At 38.4% G+C, this 17,559-nt stretch overlaps 1 protein-coding gene across 2 annotated transcripts in view; it reads right to left on the bottom strand.

Annotated features, from left to right (window-relative positions):
- Positions 1 to 1,184: 1,184 nt before the first annotated feature.
- znf704 (zinc finger protein 704) overlaps positions 1,185 to 17,559 on the bottom strand; it is a 62,291-nt gene continuing 45,916 nt past the window's right edge. Inside the window, exons 5-9 of one of the 2 annotated variants that reach the window (XM_067411416.1) lie at positions 12,752 to 12,852; positions 8,937 to 9,195; positions 6,527 to 6,637; positions 6,039 to 6,136; positions 1,185 to 4,866 (exon numbers count right to left, since the gene is read on the bottom strand). In XM_067411416.1, the coding sequence (XP_067267517.1) occupies positions 4,752 to 4,866; positions 6,039 to 6,136; positions 6,527 to 6,637; positions 8,937 to 9,195; positions 12,752 to 12,852 (684 nt within the window). In that variant the 3' untranslated portion in view covers positions 1,185 to 4,751. The remainder of the gene's footprint in view (positions 4,867 to 6,038; positions 6,137 to 6,526; positions 6,638 to 8,936; positions 9,196 to 12,751; positions 12,853 to 17,559) is intronic. The other variant, XM_067411417.1, reaches the window with a different exon arrangement.

The following is a 17,559-nucleotide window of genomic DNA, read 5'->3' as shown; positions in this document are numbered from 1 at the left end:
ATATATAAATTACAAATTCGTGGCCAAATTGTGCAGCCCTACAAACATTTCTCATTTTAAGTTGCAAATCATAATTTTTATCAGGGTAAAAAAAAAAAAAAAAAAAAAAAAAAAAAAAAAATCGCAATTCAATTTTCCCCCCAAATCATGTAGCCCTACTTTTAAAGACGATGGAAAGCAAAAATCGGTATCTGAATCTGACCAAGCTTGTGATTCATAACCCTAAGATCTTCTGTGCATGGTCCTATCTGTTAGACTGGAGTTTTAGTCTCTGACAATAATGGATGATCTCACTGTTTAAGCATCTTGTAAGAAAAACGTTCCCCGATCTTTAAAAACGCAGCCGTATTCAACAAACCCCTGCTTGAAATGTTGATTAAATGTTTCCCGCTGCGTTTCCAAAACCGGAGATGAAAACAACAAGACAAAAACAACTACAATATTGTAGCTAAAAATCGTTTACAAAGCACAGCCGGGAAAAGACGACCCCATCCCCAAGCTTCAAATTCATCAAAAGACTCTTTGAGCAGAAAAAAGCAAGAGCTAGTCCTTAAATCAGTAAAAAAGGGGCCTCCACTCCCACACATTTAAATCCAGACGAAATGATGAACTCAGACAAGCCGACACCAGAAACATTCCTTTGCTTTTCTGTGCATCTCCACGCACAATATCAGACCTCACCAAGGCACAGTCAGACTCCTATATATCCTCATACAAATACATTCCTGAAAGCGATCAGAGGGACTGTCCCCCTCCACAGAAAACAAAAACAAAACCTCTCAGGCCCCCTCTCGACCCCCTGAACTAGGATAGACATGACTTGATCATGCACCATGGGGACCTGGCAGCTAATTTGTCGGTACTATGCATTGCAGAATGCCAATGCTGTCCAATGACAGCTGAGATTATAATCCCTATAAGAGTGAGCAAGTTCTATCATGATGACACCGTTTCATAACAAAAAGATTTAAATGTGCAGTCTGGAATGTTCATTTCGACTACAGCCTTTTTTTTTTTTTTTTTGCAGACTCAGTCTCGGCACTATCTTCAGCCTCTACCCGTTCTTGCCGTTTGTGGTTCGACACAAACATGCAAGTTATGTAAGTAGACTACTGAGTGGCCCATCTGCCATCTGGCTATAGCTGAGCGGCGGTTTGGAGTTACACAAACGATTCAGTCTACGCAAAGACAGTCAGATTGGGTAAGTCTGACATAGGATACACACACCCACCCTAAACATCTGCACAGATCCAACACTAATACCAACAAAAGCCATATGGGTATCCGATTAACATCCCATTTTCGATGTGTGGGAAAAGAGATGGCGAGAATTTTCTGCCTCTTTTAAAGCACCTAGCTAGCATGTTAAACTCTGGACCTGGTGAAAGTTCAGAACAGGAAGCATCTTATTCTGTTCTCTAGAATCTGTACACCGGTGTGTTAAAGTAGCTTAGAATATGGATCAGAACAGTTACACATTTTGAGTAATATAACAGCATTATTAGTTATCTTGGTTATTACCTGTCCTATACGGTATGTTAACACAGAACCAGAAAATACTACTTATAGGTTAAAGATAGCTAACACCTTGGTGTCCCACGGGATCTGAACAATAATAGCTTGGTACTGCATTACTATGAGACATGGACCCAAGTAGGTATTCATGAGCAGCATCCTAAATACTGTTTACCAGGTAGCTTATATATGTATTGTAGGTACATTATATATTGTTTAACTTGTGAACGAAGTTGGCCATTAACAAGGAAAATAGTGAAAACACAACCTACTTGTTGCAGCTTGATATGCACCGTGTGTCTGTTTAATTTCATGCTGTACAACAAAACAAAGGCCAGTGCACAAGGAAACTAGCACCCCTGATGAACACGAGTAATGCGCCGTGGCCTAGCTAACAAAAGCACGCAGCCGAAGCACCATGGTGACAGGTGTGTGAAACATCATTAGAAATTAAATGCACCGTGATGTTACGTACAAATAACTTCACACAACAGCTTATCCGAGGCAAGAGCATTTAGAAATATATTACCAAAACTCGCTCCTAAAAATGACCTCAGTCTCATTTGTAGGAAACATGGTGAAAAGAGTTTCCACAAGTATATTCCGAGTGTAAACAGTTGGAGACTTCAGCTTGCCCTCTTACGTAACACCCATGAGATCTCTCAGACCCTTTGGTCTATGATAGCACCAGGAAGGGAATGGAGGGACAAGCAGCAGCCTCTGAGATGTTCCTCACACCAGCTGAGGGGCCAAAATATGCAGCTATTAATTATTGAAACTCATCTTCAACTCTGGCATAAGATCACAAAGTGTTTTGATGGGCATTGGAGTAGAATTGGAGTGCTAGAGCCCTTGGGTGCTGGTGTGTGGCTTCAGTATAGCTGTGCTTTCACAAACAGGTTGCCTCCAGTCATACAGAAAGACGCAAGACCCTTGAGACCTTTTCCTTGCAAGATCTGTTGAATTGTGTCAACAAAACGTGGGTAAAATAGAAAAATTATAGTTCCAAATGCAAAAACAGTCATATATATCTTGTTTGATAAACAAGACTCAAAGCACACTAAACCACTGGCAGTTTAAAATTGTTTTTGTTTTGGAGATGCTATTTGAATATTTAAATGTATATTGATTTTACACGGATTTTAATTGTAGATTCACATTCAAAATGTTCTGTTTTTTATTTCTAATCTATGGATTTATTCAGATAAGCAGCAAAAAATAAGATTTTGTTTTCGTAGATCTAAACTACATCCATATCAGGTGTGAAATCAGTTTGAATCACAATGCATCTCAATGTAAACAAACAAATCATATTTCAAGTAGCTTTTCCAAGTAGTCTACCAACTTTAAGATGTTTTTGAGTCTCTTGCCATCATCCTGATGCTTACATCATTCCTAAATTAACCAATGTAGATACATAGGATACTGTATAAACAAACAGATTTAATTTAAAATTGGATTTGAAACCAAATCGGAGTTTTGTGAAGTGTGAACAAAGCCTTACTTCATATTCTACCAATAAAACCAAGTGTTACTTTGCGAGTAAAACATTTCATTTTGGAGAAATGAATACTGTATACCTTATCTATTTACACATATCGACAGTAAGTGAGAGCGGAACCATGTGATGAACAAAACAGAAACAGACCATTGTGCTGATCACAATTAACACTGTTTGCATGCATATGATGAGTTAACTAGCTTGTGTTGATGTTACGTATGTAGACAATGTCATGTTAGACTGTATTAGAGCCACCAAAATAGTACCAGATTATGTTTGCCAACTGAGCTGCCGTATTCCTTGAAAGCCAAACATGTCAACATCATGTGGGACTCAACAAATTTCATTCTATCCTGGTCATCTTTTGCAAAGAAGCACATCGTGAAAAGACGTCCATCCTGCTGCAACCAGCGTTCTACCATGTTACACGATACTGTACCAAGTACAGAAGAATAACACCTCCACATCTGAGTGCTTCCAGCATGAGATCCTGTGCTGGAGTAGATGTGGCATTTGCTATTTTTATTACTTCCTACTTAAACCTGTGAGGTCAGGAAAAAGGTGAGAGGTAAAGAGCTTTTCACCTTTCAGAGGTAAAATTAACCACTATGTAGAGTTTTCATACTCTTTACTCAGGCATGTTGGTCGAACCTCTATAGGCAACAGACTGTGGTGTGAAACCACCGCGGGCTCATTTATGGCTCTAATATGAATGCAGTTCATTCCTGCTGATGGAGTCCGATGGGAAGGAAAGGTTGCGTTGCCTGAATGGCTGGTTCTTGCGACTGCTAACTTTGATGCAAGTCTGTGCTGTTGGGTTTAAATGATTGCAGTCTTTGTACTTCATTCAGTTGAAGTCAGTTACACACATAGCAAAAAAAAAAAAAAAAAAAGAAATAAAATGGCACGTAAAAAACCCTTTTTGGTAGCAAGAAGATATTCCTGTGACAAAAAGCACTGAGTTCTCTGCTGTTAAATCTAACTGCTGGTTTTGCTTTTACTGATCGCATCCCTGAAAGAAATGTCCTATTGGTAAACGCAAATATAAAACCAGAGATATAAAATCCATCCTTTGTAGGTGCAATTGCTTGTGACAACACGGCTGAAAAGAGGAGCTGAAAGTCCTTCTCTTCCCATACTTTTTTTTTTTTGCATTGATGAACTCAAGAGAGCTGTCCAGTCAACATCCCAAAACAAACCCTGTGTTGGTACATTCTTGAGAAGACAGAGTTTTCTGGCTGTCCAACCCTTAACCTGTAGTAAAATGGGCAGGAGAAATGTGGAAAAAGTGCCCATGGAAAAAGAAACACCTTCTCCGGTTGTTTTATAGCACTCTCACACAGTCTGAAAGAGAGCTTTCTTCTCTTTTAAAAAGAGTTTCGACATAGGCTGGTCTTGCCCTAACTGGTCCTTTAGGAACTGACAAGAATGTTTTAAGCAGTATATCGAACACAAACAAAAAGATGGATCACAAGTCTTCTTTTTTTTCTTTTTCTTTTTTTTTGCAGTGTAAAGCAACTCGCCTTGAAGGGAGAGTTGGGAATCTTCAAAGATTGAGAGTGCGTCCGTTGATTTGGGAGGGAATGCATAAGGGTTTGACCCCTGGGGTCCACTTGAGTTTAAGGTGAGGCAGGGTGGGTCTGTGGTCAGTAACAAAGAGAAAGGACGTTTTTCATTATGCTGTGCATGCAAAGGAAGCCCACCCTGTTTTCGTGTCTCAGCTGTCTCAGCTGTTTCAGTCAACAAATCTCTGGCAGGCTTTCTTCCAGCGGCAGGCCGTGCACCACATGTCTCTGTTTTCCATGCCGTACACCTTACGACACTTCTTCCCCTCGCCTCGTGACTTCCTACTGCACAGCACATAAAAGACAAACAGAGATTCACAAAAATTGTTCCAACAAACAAAATCAAGAGATCAAGGCAAGTTCATCTGAAGCTTGGGGATTAGTTCACTTTAAAATGAAAATTCCTCCTAGATTTACTCACCCTCACGCCATCCTAGGTGTATATGACTTTCTTCTTTATGATGAACGCAATCAGAGTTATATTAATAAATATACTGATGCATCCAAGCTTTATAATGGCATTGAACAAGACCAACGAGTATGAAGCTGAAGAAAGTGCATCCATCCATCATAAACATACTCCACATGGCTCCACAGTGGGTTAATAGTAGCCTTCTGGAGCGAAGTGATGCGTTTGTGTAAGAAAAATGGATGTGCTTTCTTGAGCTTCATACTCATTGGTCACGTTCACTGCCATTATAAAGCTTGGATGCATCAGGATATTTATTAATATAACTCAGATTGTGTTCATCAGAAAGAAGAAAGTCATATACACCTAGGATGGCTTGAGGGTGATTAAATCTAGGAGGAATTTTCATTTTAAAGTGAACTAATCCTTTAACTGTGAAATAGTAAGACATGGGTCACGTGACCTTGAATAATATAGTATTATTATATATAAATACAGAATACAAATTTTCAATGCCAATGATATGACTGGAGTCTTCATCTCGTGTGAGAGTACATAATTTGAATCATATTTGTTAAAATTATTATTCGTTTATTTTTTGTTATTTATATTTACCGGTTTATATCATTATAATGATAAACAAACAGGATACAATCAATGTAAAAACAAAATAAAATAAAAATGTGAGGATATTCACATTCTGGAGGATAATTTCTCTAAATTAAAACACTAAAAACTAATATCAATCAAGTGAATTTAGACATCACAAGATGATAATGTACAGTACGAAAAATGGATATTAATTTTCAGATTTGCTCCAGGCATCATAGAGAACAGAACTTATTGTTAATTGTAGTTTTCTACTCGCAGATTTTATGATGTGCGACTAGATTTTGACACTCATAAAATGTGTAAGAATGTCCCTTACGAGTGCCACACCTCCAACATTCATCACGTCTAACTATTTTACACAGCCATTTTAAAAGTACAATATTCATTACTTCAAGTGTATGACTCTTGATGAACTAAAGTGTATTTAAGACTGTACCTGAGTGAGCCTGCAGCTCTTGGGGGAGACGAGAGCACTGCAATGGTCTGAGAGCGCTGCTCCCCAAAGCCCTGTGTCCGGCTGTGAGTGGGAGAGGCCTGCAGTCAGAGAGAGAGAGAGAGAGTTAAAATCCTTCACACAAGGCCAAAGACATCATTCATCCATCTCCTGTCATAAAAACCTCAAAGTGTAATTTACAGAAACACGGAGTATAAAACAGTGTCTGTTTAGCTTGTTTTGTGAGAGTTTCGGTATTTGGATAGATGAGATATTTGTCAGACTGACTTGTGTCTCAGAGATGTGTTTGCATATTTGAGTCACCTGACATCACTGTCAATCAAATGAGGGGCCAAACTGTGGTAGATCAGTGAGTGATTATGAGAGACAATCAGTGTGTATAAGGGGACACTCTAGTGCAAGGCACACTGAAGATCAGTGTGTGCAGGTGTGTTATGGGCACAGGAGTGTGTGTGTGTATGTTTACTCACAGAGGTGCCAGTGAAAGTGACAGGTGGGGACTGCCAGGAGATACTGAAACTGCTGCTGGAGGGGGTGAAGCCAGTGGAGCTGGTGGAGGGGATGGTAACAGGGGCTGTGGCCTGTGGAGTGACAGTCACACTGATATAGAGTCTCTGCGGGCCCGGGATTATGACTGGGCTTAAGTATATAATGTTATAAACATCTAGCATTCAAGCAGTGGGCTTTTCTTTATTGGTAACCATATTATTGGTCATTTAAATGGTTAGTTCACCCAAAAATGAAATTTCTGTCATTAACCCTCTGGAGAAGTTTTGACATGCCCTGACATTTGTGCTTTTTTCCAGTTGTTCATAAACATATTAATGACACAAGTGTCATTACACTGTATTCAGCACAAACTAGGCTGCCATAATATGTGAGGAACATGTATGTACATGTTTTTGTTTTTGAAGGAATAATGTTTATGCGTGGTTATTGAAAAAACAAAAAAACTTAATTCACTGAAATAAGGCCAAAAAAAGTATATTAAATCTGTATTGACAAGACTTCTGGGTATTGGAGGTTGTAGAGTTTTTGCTTCAGAATTATGTAAAAATTATGCTGCCTACTCCTTCATATAAAACAATATATTGATTTAGTTTTTGTAAGACACTTTTTGTCAAGAAACACAGTATGCGTGGAGGTGTGAATCATCATGAATAATGGGTCATTTACACCAGAGAAGAAAAGAATCGCATAATAATGACCTGAAATGACTTGCATATTAATGAGGCCTTTCAGTCAGGTAGGCTGTGAAAAAAACCTCTGTACTCATGTCTCAGATCAATTTAAAATAATGGTATTCTATTATATTCTTTAAAATATCATGTATTTCTTTGATGCAAAGTGTCTGAACAATTATGTTACCTCTATGGCATTTCATATAGGCTTTTAGCTTAAAAGCATGCACATTTGGAGAAATATTGATGGATTCTTATATGTTTATGTCAATTTTCTATACAGAGGAGTAATATTTATTCAATATTTATTGTAATCACTATGAGTGCTGGATACTGTGTTTTCACAAAGAAGGTTTCTAAAGAAGAAGAGGACATTTCAGGAATGGTGTTTTCAATTCATACTTGCAGCCGGAGGGTGCTCTCTGTACACCTTCAGGTCACAAATTCATATAAAGAAGAAAAGGGACCAGGAACTAATGGCATGTCTTCTAGAGATCGCTAACCATGGCTTTAACATCCAGATAAACACTTTTCAGGACAATAAATACACGATTGAGACAATGCATACAAGTATTGCCTCTGAATTTGCCTCTGAATAGCGCTGGCTCCGTGGGCGTGGCCGCATTAGCGGATATTGAGCTGAATCACAGACTTCTGACATGGCTCTCTTTTCATACAGATTACACAAACACAGAATGTTTTCGATTTGACTTGCATGATTTAAAACCTGACATTTCAACGTTTCTTTAGACATAAGTGTCATTTTTTTTGTCATTAGAATTCATAAGTTACAGTTCATTTTGTGAGAACTATCAGATTGGACTTCATTCAGAGGGAGACGAGAGATCACGCATTATGTTAGTTTTCTTTATTTTACAAAAAGCACAACATTTTGTTTTTACTCTGAGTGTACACAAATAAAAGAAGATATTCTATAGTTTCAATTGATATATTACTTGTGTCTCTATGACAAGAAATGACGGAGTATTTTAAGTCTGTTTTGCTGCAATGTGAAAAAAATCCTGCAAAACGCGCCGGCGCGTTAACGGACTCCAGAGAGTTAATTACTCACCTTCTTGTCGTTGCAACCCAGTAAAACCTTTGTTCATCTTCGGAACACAAATTAAGCTATTTGTGATGAAATCCGAGAGGTTTTTTGTCCCGAAGAAAGCAATTAAATTACAACATTCAAGGTCCAGAAAAGTAGTAAAGACACTGTTAAAATAGTCAACGTGACTGCAATGGTTCAAACTTAATGACAGAAATTTCATTTTTGGGTGAACTAATCCTTTAAAGCCATGTAACAGTTCAGATGTACACTGTTTAACAGGGTTATTATTATATAACAGGGTTTTTATTATTTTGTTTTGCACTTTGGTTTTCAGTTTCAGCGTTTAGTTCAGTGGTTCTCAATCCCCATCCATCATAATTCTCTTCCTGCATTGTGACCTTTTCATCCTCCATATTATGATTGAGGGGCATCTTTATGCACAGCTTGGCCTGTTGAATCTCTGTCTTCAGTCATATTGAGGCTATCAAATATTAAATGTTTTTCTTTCTTTCTGTAATTGCATTAAACTACTAGGTCATATTAATTTTACTTCTGTCTAAAGGTTGTGTACTGCATCAGAGTGGATCTCTCTGGTGATGTAATGTTATGTAAATGTGCATAAACTCAGTGTGATTGGATGGGCTGTACCTGGTAGGCGTGGTCTGTGTGGACTAGGTAGAGTGCGCTGGGAGCAGAGCGACTGAGAGGGGTGGTGGTGCTGTTGTCACTCTTCGCCCCGTTAGTGCCATCCGGCTGTCTCTGGTCCAAACCCGGCGGGGGAGACAGCACAGACGGGGACACAGGAGACAGACTGCTCAAACCGTCCGCCACAGAGTCTGTGTTCAGCTTAATCTCAGTGTAATAGAAATCCTCCTCACCGTCACTGCACTCTGAGTCACAATTCCTCCTGAGGAGAGACAGATCATTGAAACATTGTAATGTCAACACTATGACTTGCTTTAACATTTCTAATGTGCACTATCAAAGACAAGTCATTTCACTCGGCGGCCATCTTTGAAACGCCTCTCGGGCATCCTGGGCATCCTGCAGCTCCTATCTCTTTGAATGGGGAAACATCAAAATCTCCAAAACTGTTTGCCAAGCTTTCGATTAAATTTCATATTTGAAATCACCAATGGAATCTAACAACAACCGGCTCATAAATTTAGTTTCTAAACGCTCGAATCCTGACAAAAAAAATGCATTTTTCAGGATTGATCAAGCTAATGTGCATGCGCAGACCTAAATGCGCGTCTCTTCGGAGGCGCGTGTCTGACTGTTTCTATAGAAACCAGTGATTCTAACGGCCGCTGAAGTGACGCAATGACTTTACCAGTCAGCGATTGGCTCTTATTTAGAAGGCGGGACTTATTCCGCCATATTGCGCGTTACACTTTCTCCATTCAAAACAATACGAGTGACACGTTTTGTGTTATTCTATAGTCTTTGGCACTATTAATACAATTTTTTAAAAGTTTCTATACTATACAGCACTATACTTTTCCATCATACTGTACAGCCCTATAAAAGCAAATCACAGTATTTCCACACTAAAACTGAAAAAAAAAGGCTTCAAAGTTGATTTAATATGAATTAATTTTACATTTTGACACTATAATAGTAAACATTTTTGTACTAATTTATGGACAACATTACACAATGTTCCTACACTGCGTTCCAAATTATTATGCAAGAGACAAATCAGTAAGATTTCTGTACAATAAACATTCAGATTTTTGTTTTTCTAAGAAAATGTTTGTTTGTTTATTTATCCATGTCTTTTTAGATAACTGGTATCAACCTCAGAAAAAATAATTTGCCAGATCTATGAAAACCCTACTTAGAGGTTGTTCCACATTATTAAGCAAGTCACAGTTCTCATGCAATATGGGGAGGAAGAAAGATCTTTCTGAAGATGAAAAGCATGAAATGGTGCAATGTTGTGCAAAAGGCATGAAAACAACCAATATTGTGTGAAACTGAATGGAGATTATCGAATTATCATAAGATTTGTGAGTGATTTAGAGCACAGCAGAACTCGGTCAGATAAAGGCTTATTAATGAAAGTTTCTGTCAAAAAAATGTATTGTATTAAAAGGGCAGCTATAAAAAAAAGCCAGTGTTGAGCAGCAAACAGGTATTTGAAGCTGCTGGTGTCTCTGGAGTCTCAAGAAGCTTTCCATGCAGGCTGGCAGTTGTGCGTAAAGATGCATTTCAACCACACCAAACCAAACCTCACAAAGAGAAACATTTACAGTGGGTTTAGAAATACATGAAGACTCATTTTTAAATAGTTTTATTCACTGAATAATGCCGTACTACTACTGGATGGTCTAAATGGATGGATTCCTGGATGGTTGGTGAATGGCCACCACGTTCCAATAAGACTGCGATATCAGCAAGGAGCTGGCGGGTGATGATTTGGGCTGAAATATTGGGAAGTGAGATGGAGGGTATTAAAATGACTTTTGCAAGATATGTGGAGTTCATAACTGTCCATTTTCAGCTATGGTATAAAAAGGAGCCATTGTACAATGCACTGTCCCATGCTGCAAAAAACACCACAGCAATAAAACTGTTTGTATTTCTACACCCACTTTAAATGTTTCTCTTTGTTAGGTTTGGTTTGTGGTGTCTAAAATGCATTTTTACGCACAACTGCCAGCCTGCATGGTGAGGTTCTCAAGACTCCAGAGACACCAGCAGCTTCAAATACCTGTTTGCTGCTCAACACTGGCTTTTTTTATAGCTGCCCTTTTAATACAATACATTTTTTCGATAGAAACTTTCATTAATAAGCCTTTATCTGACTGAGTTCTGCTGTGCTCTAAATCACTCACAAATCTTATGATAATTTGATAATCGCCATTCAGTTTCACACAATATTAGTTGTTTTCATGCCTTTTGCACAACATTGCACCATTTCATGCTTTTCATCTTCAGAAAGATCTTTCTTCCTCCCCATATTGCATGAGAACCATAACTTGCTTAATAATGTGGAACAACCTCTAAGTAGGGTTTCCATAGATCTGGCAAATTATTTTGTCTGAGATTGATACCAGTTATCTAAAAAGACATGGATAAACAAACTCTTCAGTCTTCAATGTCACATGATCCTTCGGAAATCATTCTGATTTGGTGCTAAAGAACCATTTCATATTATTATCAATGTTCAAAACAGATGTGCTGCTTAATATTTTTGTGGAAACATGAACATTTTTTCAGGATTCTTTGATAAATAGCATTTATTTGAAGTGATTATAAATGTCTTCACTATCACTTTTGATCAAAAATGATCAAAAATCTAACTGACCCCAAACGTTTGAATGGTAATGTACCAAATACCCTTCTCATTAACAATTTGTATTACTGTTACTGCACAAGACAAATAAGGCACAAACTATGACAAGCCTAACTGACATAAAACGAGGCATAATTGTGCAGAAAATAATAACAATGACACAATACTAGTTCAGTGCATTTAAAGGTGCCATCGAACGTTTTTTTTACAAGATGTAATATAAGTCTAAGGTGTCCCCTGAATGTGTCTGTGAAGTTGCAGCTCAAAATACCCCATAGATTTCTTTTTATAATTTTTTTTAACTAGAAATGCGCCGATTCAGGCTGCAGCCCCTTTAATTGCTCGGGCCCTCCGCCCCCTCCCAAGCTCTCGACTCTATCACTGTATAAACAAAGTTCACAGAGCTAATATAACCCTCAAAATGGATCTTTACAAAGTGTTCATCATGCAGCATGTCTAATCATGTAAATATGGTATTTATTTGGATGTTTACATTTGATTCTGAATTAGTTTGATAGTGCTCCATGGCTAACGGCTAATGCTACACTGTTGGAGAGATTTATAAAGAATGTTGTGTTTATGCATTATACAGACTGCAAGTGTTTAAAAATGAAAATAGTGACGGCTTTTGTCTCCGTGAATACATTAATAAACGATGGTAACTTTAACCACATTTAACAGTACATTAGCAAAATGCTAACGAAACATTCAGAAAGACAATTTACAAATATCACTAAAATATCATGATACCATGGATCATGTCAGTTATTATCGCTCCATCTGCCATTTTTTGCTGTTGTCCTCACTTGCTTACCTAGTCTGATGATTCAGCTGTGCAGATCCAGACGTGCCCTTGTGTAATGCCTTGAACATGAGCTGGCATATGCAAATATTGGGGGCGTACACCCCGACTGTTACGTAACAGTCGGTGTTATGTTGAGATTCGCCTGTTCTTCTGAGGTCTTTTAAACAAATGAGATTTATATAAGGAGGAGGAAACAACGGAGTTTGAGACTCACTGTATGTCATTTCCATGTACTGAACTCTTTTTATTCAACTATGCCGAGGTAAATTTAATTTTCAATTCGATGGCACCTTTAAAAGGTATTGTGGGTGGTTAGTGAATAAGACACAATTTTTCGTGATACCACAGGTGTCTTACCCCAGGTGGACAGTTCGAATGTGCCTCTGGATCCCGGCGGCTGTGCTCAAGACCTTCCCACAATTCTTCCACAGACACTTGAACATCACCTTCATGGAGTTCTGTCAAGGACACAGGTGCACAGTGAGTACACTAATCCACATCAGTTGGCAGACCACTTGTACCCAGCATTCAGAAGCTCACAAAAGACTGACACGGGGGATGCAAGAGGTGAGAGCAAAACCCAGAGCCTCAGCAGGACGCCCACCTTAGATGTCTCTCTTGCTCTATTCTGAGGCTGGTAATTGGTCGGCATTGAGAGTGACACTATAGCACAGTCTTTCAAAGCTCATGTCATTTTTCACACAATGTGTCTGCACTAATTACACAATTGTCATTTGAGAGCTGCAGCTCCCGTGTCAAAACTGCGCTCGAGTTGAAAGCACAAGTGAGCATAAGTGAAGATGAAAGTCTTAATACTTCGATCTCTCGACATATGCTTTCATGCCGGGTGGCGTGCGGTAGTTTGTTTACCATTGTCATGATACTAATTTAATTTTCTCTAGATGGCCATTGTGTTGGTCTAGCAAACAAAGCAGCTCATTCCCGCATAATCGGTTCACCATGTCCCTGGATGACAACAGCGCCGCAATTCCCAGTGCTATAAACCAGCTACTAATTAACAACAGTTCAAACTGGCTGGTGTCCTTGTGTTGAAGTCAACTCTCTAGAAGGCAGCTGAAGGTCAAAGTAGAAAGCTTTGCCATTTTTCTTCATTTAGGGAAGACTCTGCCAGGAAAGACATTGGAGATATGACTGACTGATGTGTCTGGAGGTTGCTCATGATTTCACAGCAATTCCTAGAAATTAATCTAAAAGGAATTTCACTTCTTCATCAACAGCATTATTAATTAGATTTATTTGTAGGGATTGGTGTGAAATCATTACTTAAAATGTACCATGGTTCTACCAAGGTTTTTAGGACATGGTACCAAGGTAATATATAAATATGGTAATCATTCAGTAACAACAAAATAGTATTTATGAAAGTACTACGGTATTACCATGTTTTACAGACATAATATAAAATACCACCTATCAGCACACAATGTACCATGGCATTTTTTTTTTTTTACATTTATTACAGTGTGTTTTTGGTAGTCTGAAATGAAACATGAAGAGTACCATGATATTACCACATGATACCATCACTGTACCATTGTACTGTCAGAAAGTCATTTTTGGAAAGGTTGTATGTAATATTGTACATGAATATGGTAAATATTTAGTATACTCTGTATAATAGTACTACCACAGTTTTTTTTTAGTTTTTTTTTATTGTAATACTATTGTTTCAAGGTATTTTTAAAGTATCTTGGAGTGACCATGTAAATATATGTAAATATATAAAAACAGCAATCATTCAGTAGCACAGTATTACTATCTGATATGAGAAATGCACCATGGTATTCTCACAGTGTTTTGTAAGGGCTGTAAATATGACTATATGTTGATATTTTCAAAAATAAAACAGATATATAGCTACAAAATTTGAAATGTGTTATTTAGTATCGAGATACTATTATAGTTTAATAATAATAAACTAGAATTGTTTATAAAAATTATATATACAATGGGTACGGAAAGTGTTCAGACCCCCTTACATTTTTCCCTCTTTGTTATATTGCAGCCATTTGCTAAAATCATTTAAGTTCATTTTTTTCCTCATTAATGTACACACAGCACCCCATATTGACAGAAAAACACAGAATTGTTGACATTTTTGCAGATTTATTGAAAAAGAAAAACTGAAATATCACATGGTCCTAAGTATTCAGACCCTTTGCTCAATATTTAGTAAAAACACCCTTTTGATCTAATACAGCCATGAGTCTTTTTGGGAAAGATGCAACAAGTTTTTCACACCTGGATTTGGGGATCCTCTGCCATTCCTCCTTGCAGATCCTCTCCATTTCTGTCAGGTTGGATGGTAAACGTTGGTGGACAGCCATTTTTAGGTCTCTCCAGAGATGCTCAATTGGGTTTAAGTCAGGGCTCTGGCTGGGCTATTCAAGAACAGTCACAGAGTTGTTGTGAAGCCACTCCTTCCTTATTTTAGCTGTGTGCTTAGGGTCAATGTCTTGTTGGAAGGTAAACCTTCAGCCCAGTCTGAGGTCCTGAGCACTCTGGAGAAGGTTTTCATCCAGGATATCCCTGTACTTGGCCGCATTCATCTTTCCCTCAATTGCAACCAGTCGTCCTGTCCCTGCAGCTGAAAAACACCCCCATAGCATGATGCTGCCACCACCATGCTTCACTGTTGGGACTGTATTGGACAGGTGATGAGCAGTGCCTGGTTTTCTCCACACATGCAGCTTAGAATTAAGGCCAAAAAGTTCTATCTTGGTCTCATCAGACCAGAGAATCTTATTTCTCACCATCTTGGAGTCCTTCAGGTGTTTTTCATGTGTCTTGCACTGAGGAGAGGCTTCCGTCGGGCCACTCTGCCATAAAGCCCCCACTGGTGGAGGGCTGCAGTGATGGTTGACTTTGTACAACTTTCTCCCATCTCCCGACTGCATCTCTGGAGCTCAGCCACAGTGATCTTTGGGTTCTTCTTTACCTCTCTCACCAAGGCTCTTCTCCCCCGATAGCTCAGTTTGGCCACACAGCCAGCTCTAGGAAGGGTTCTGGTCGTCCCAAAAGTCTTCCATTTAAGGATTATGGAGGCCACTGTGCTCTTAGGAACCTTAAGTGCAGCAGAAATTTTTTTGTAACCTTGGCCAGATCTGTGCCTTACCACAATTCTGTCTCTGAGCTCTTCAGGCAGTTCCTTTGACCTCATGATTCTCATTTGCTCTGACATGCACTGTGAGCTGTAAGGTCTTATATAGACAGTAGAGGTCTACAAAGAAGACCCGAGGACCCGGGACCCGACCCGGGACCCGTACGGGTTCGGGACTATATTTTAAATGGTCAGCCGGGTCCGGGTCAGGTCCTAATCTATTACTTCGGTTCCCGGGTCTGATTAACATTGTGTGTATACCCGAGCTGATTTGATTCAGAGATCACCCGGCTGTGTTGGGAGTCAGTCAGCGCTGTGCGTGTTTTGTAACTTGCAAAGTATGAGCCGGGAAATAAGGTGAAAAAACATGAGTGACCCCAGCCATCAGAAACAGAGCGGGCGGAATTAATGCAAGCAAACAGTGATCATCGAGTTTTACTATTCCTATCGTGTGCAACAGTAATGCAAACAAACTTCAAATCTCAAGAACTGCTTGTAGCCTTGCACATTCGCAAAAAAATAACATTTAAATAACATAGTTCATATTTTGTTAATGATTTGAAATAGGCTATCACACGAATGTCAAATCTGTGACGCTTAAAGCTTATGTTTCAGGTTGCTCCAGCTAACGAGCATGTCTCATGCGAGCGCACTTTCTTTCTCCTGTTTTTATAATAACATTATGCCGTCTTGTTATATCTAAAGTTTTGGTCAGACTCAGCTCAGAAAGCACAGAAATGACCGCAAATAAGTAATGCTAACGTCAGCGGCTATGTCACTGAACAAACAATCGTTATTATAGTTCAAAAGGGCAAACAGTCAAAGTTATTTTATTAGGCTATGTGAGTTGAATCAAGTCTCGAGATACAACGAAATAATGCAAAACTGCAAAGTCGCATTGGTCACTTTTAAAGCTGGAATAATGAGTGGATTAAGCATTTCAATCGACAAGAGAGGAATAACGGATGAACTTTCTTGGCAAGTGCATCACAGCCAGGTACAAGGGAGAAAGCTATAGCCTACTAATATTAGGTAAGACAACACGTTTTATTTTCGCAACTTGTTTATTGACTTATAAATAGCAATTTGCTGTGGAATAGACCTATGTGCCGATCGGGTCCAGACGGGTCCGGTCGGGTTCGGGTCCAGGGTAGTACATTTATGGCATTTCTCGGTTCTGCACGGGTTCGGGTCCAACTTTCAGAATAATAGTCGGGCCGGGTCGGTTCCGTGTAGCACATTTACGGGTCTCTTCGGGTTCGGGTATGAACTTTTGGACCCGTGAAGACCTCTAATAGACAGGTGTGTGGCTTTCCTAATCAAGTCCAATCAGTATAATCAAACACAGCTGGACTCAAATGAAGGTGTAGAACCATCTCAAGGATGGTCAGAAGACATGGACAGCACCTGAGTTAAATATATGAGTGTCACAGCAAAGGGTCTGAATACTTAGGACCATGTGATATTTCAGTTTTTCTTTTTTTAATAAATCTGCAAAATTGTCAACAATTCTGGGTTTTTCTGTCAATCAATATGGGGTGCTGTGTGTACATTAATGAGGAAAAAAATGAACTTAAATGATTTTAGCAAATGGCTGCAATATAACAAAGAGTGAAAAATTTAAGGGGGTCTGAATACTTTTCGTACCCACTGTATATAATTTAATATATATATATATATATATATATATATATATATATATATATATATATATATATATATATATATATATATATATATATATATATATATATATATATATATATATATATATTAAATATAGAAACAGTTTTAAAACAGTTTTATTTTTTGTTATTTTAGTGCATAAAGTTTAACTAAATAAAAACGAGAAATGTTTCTTTGGCAAATAGCTGAAATAAATTTAAGTTCTTATAATATAAAATTGTAACAAAAATGTAATATATTTATGTCCATGAAATGCAAGGATAATAGCAGTGATAATGAAAACAAGGCACTGACAAACACTGGTGGCTGCTGTTGTCCTAGAATCCTGAGCTGAAGAGACAATAACTGAGATAAAAGA

This window comes from Chanodichthys erythropterus, chromosome 15 (assembly GCF_024489055.1).
Source record: "Chanodichthys erythropterus isolate Z2021 chromosome 15, ASM2448905v1, whole genome shotgun sequence".
Lineage (NCBI taxonomy): Eukaryota > Metazoa > Chordata > Actinopteri > Cypriniformes > Xenocyprididae > Chanodichthys > Chanodichthys erythropterus.
Note: the sequence above shows the minus strand (reverse complement) of the source record. Positions and strands in the feature narration are given on the sequence as shown.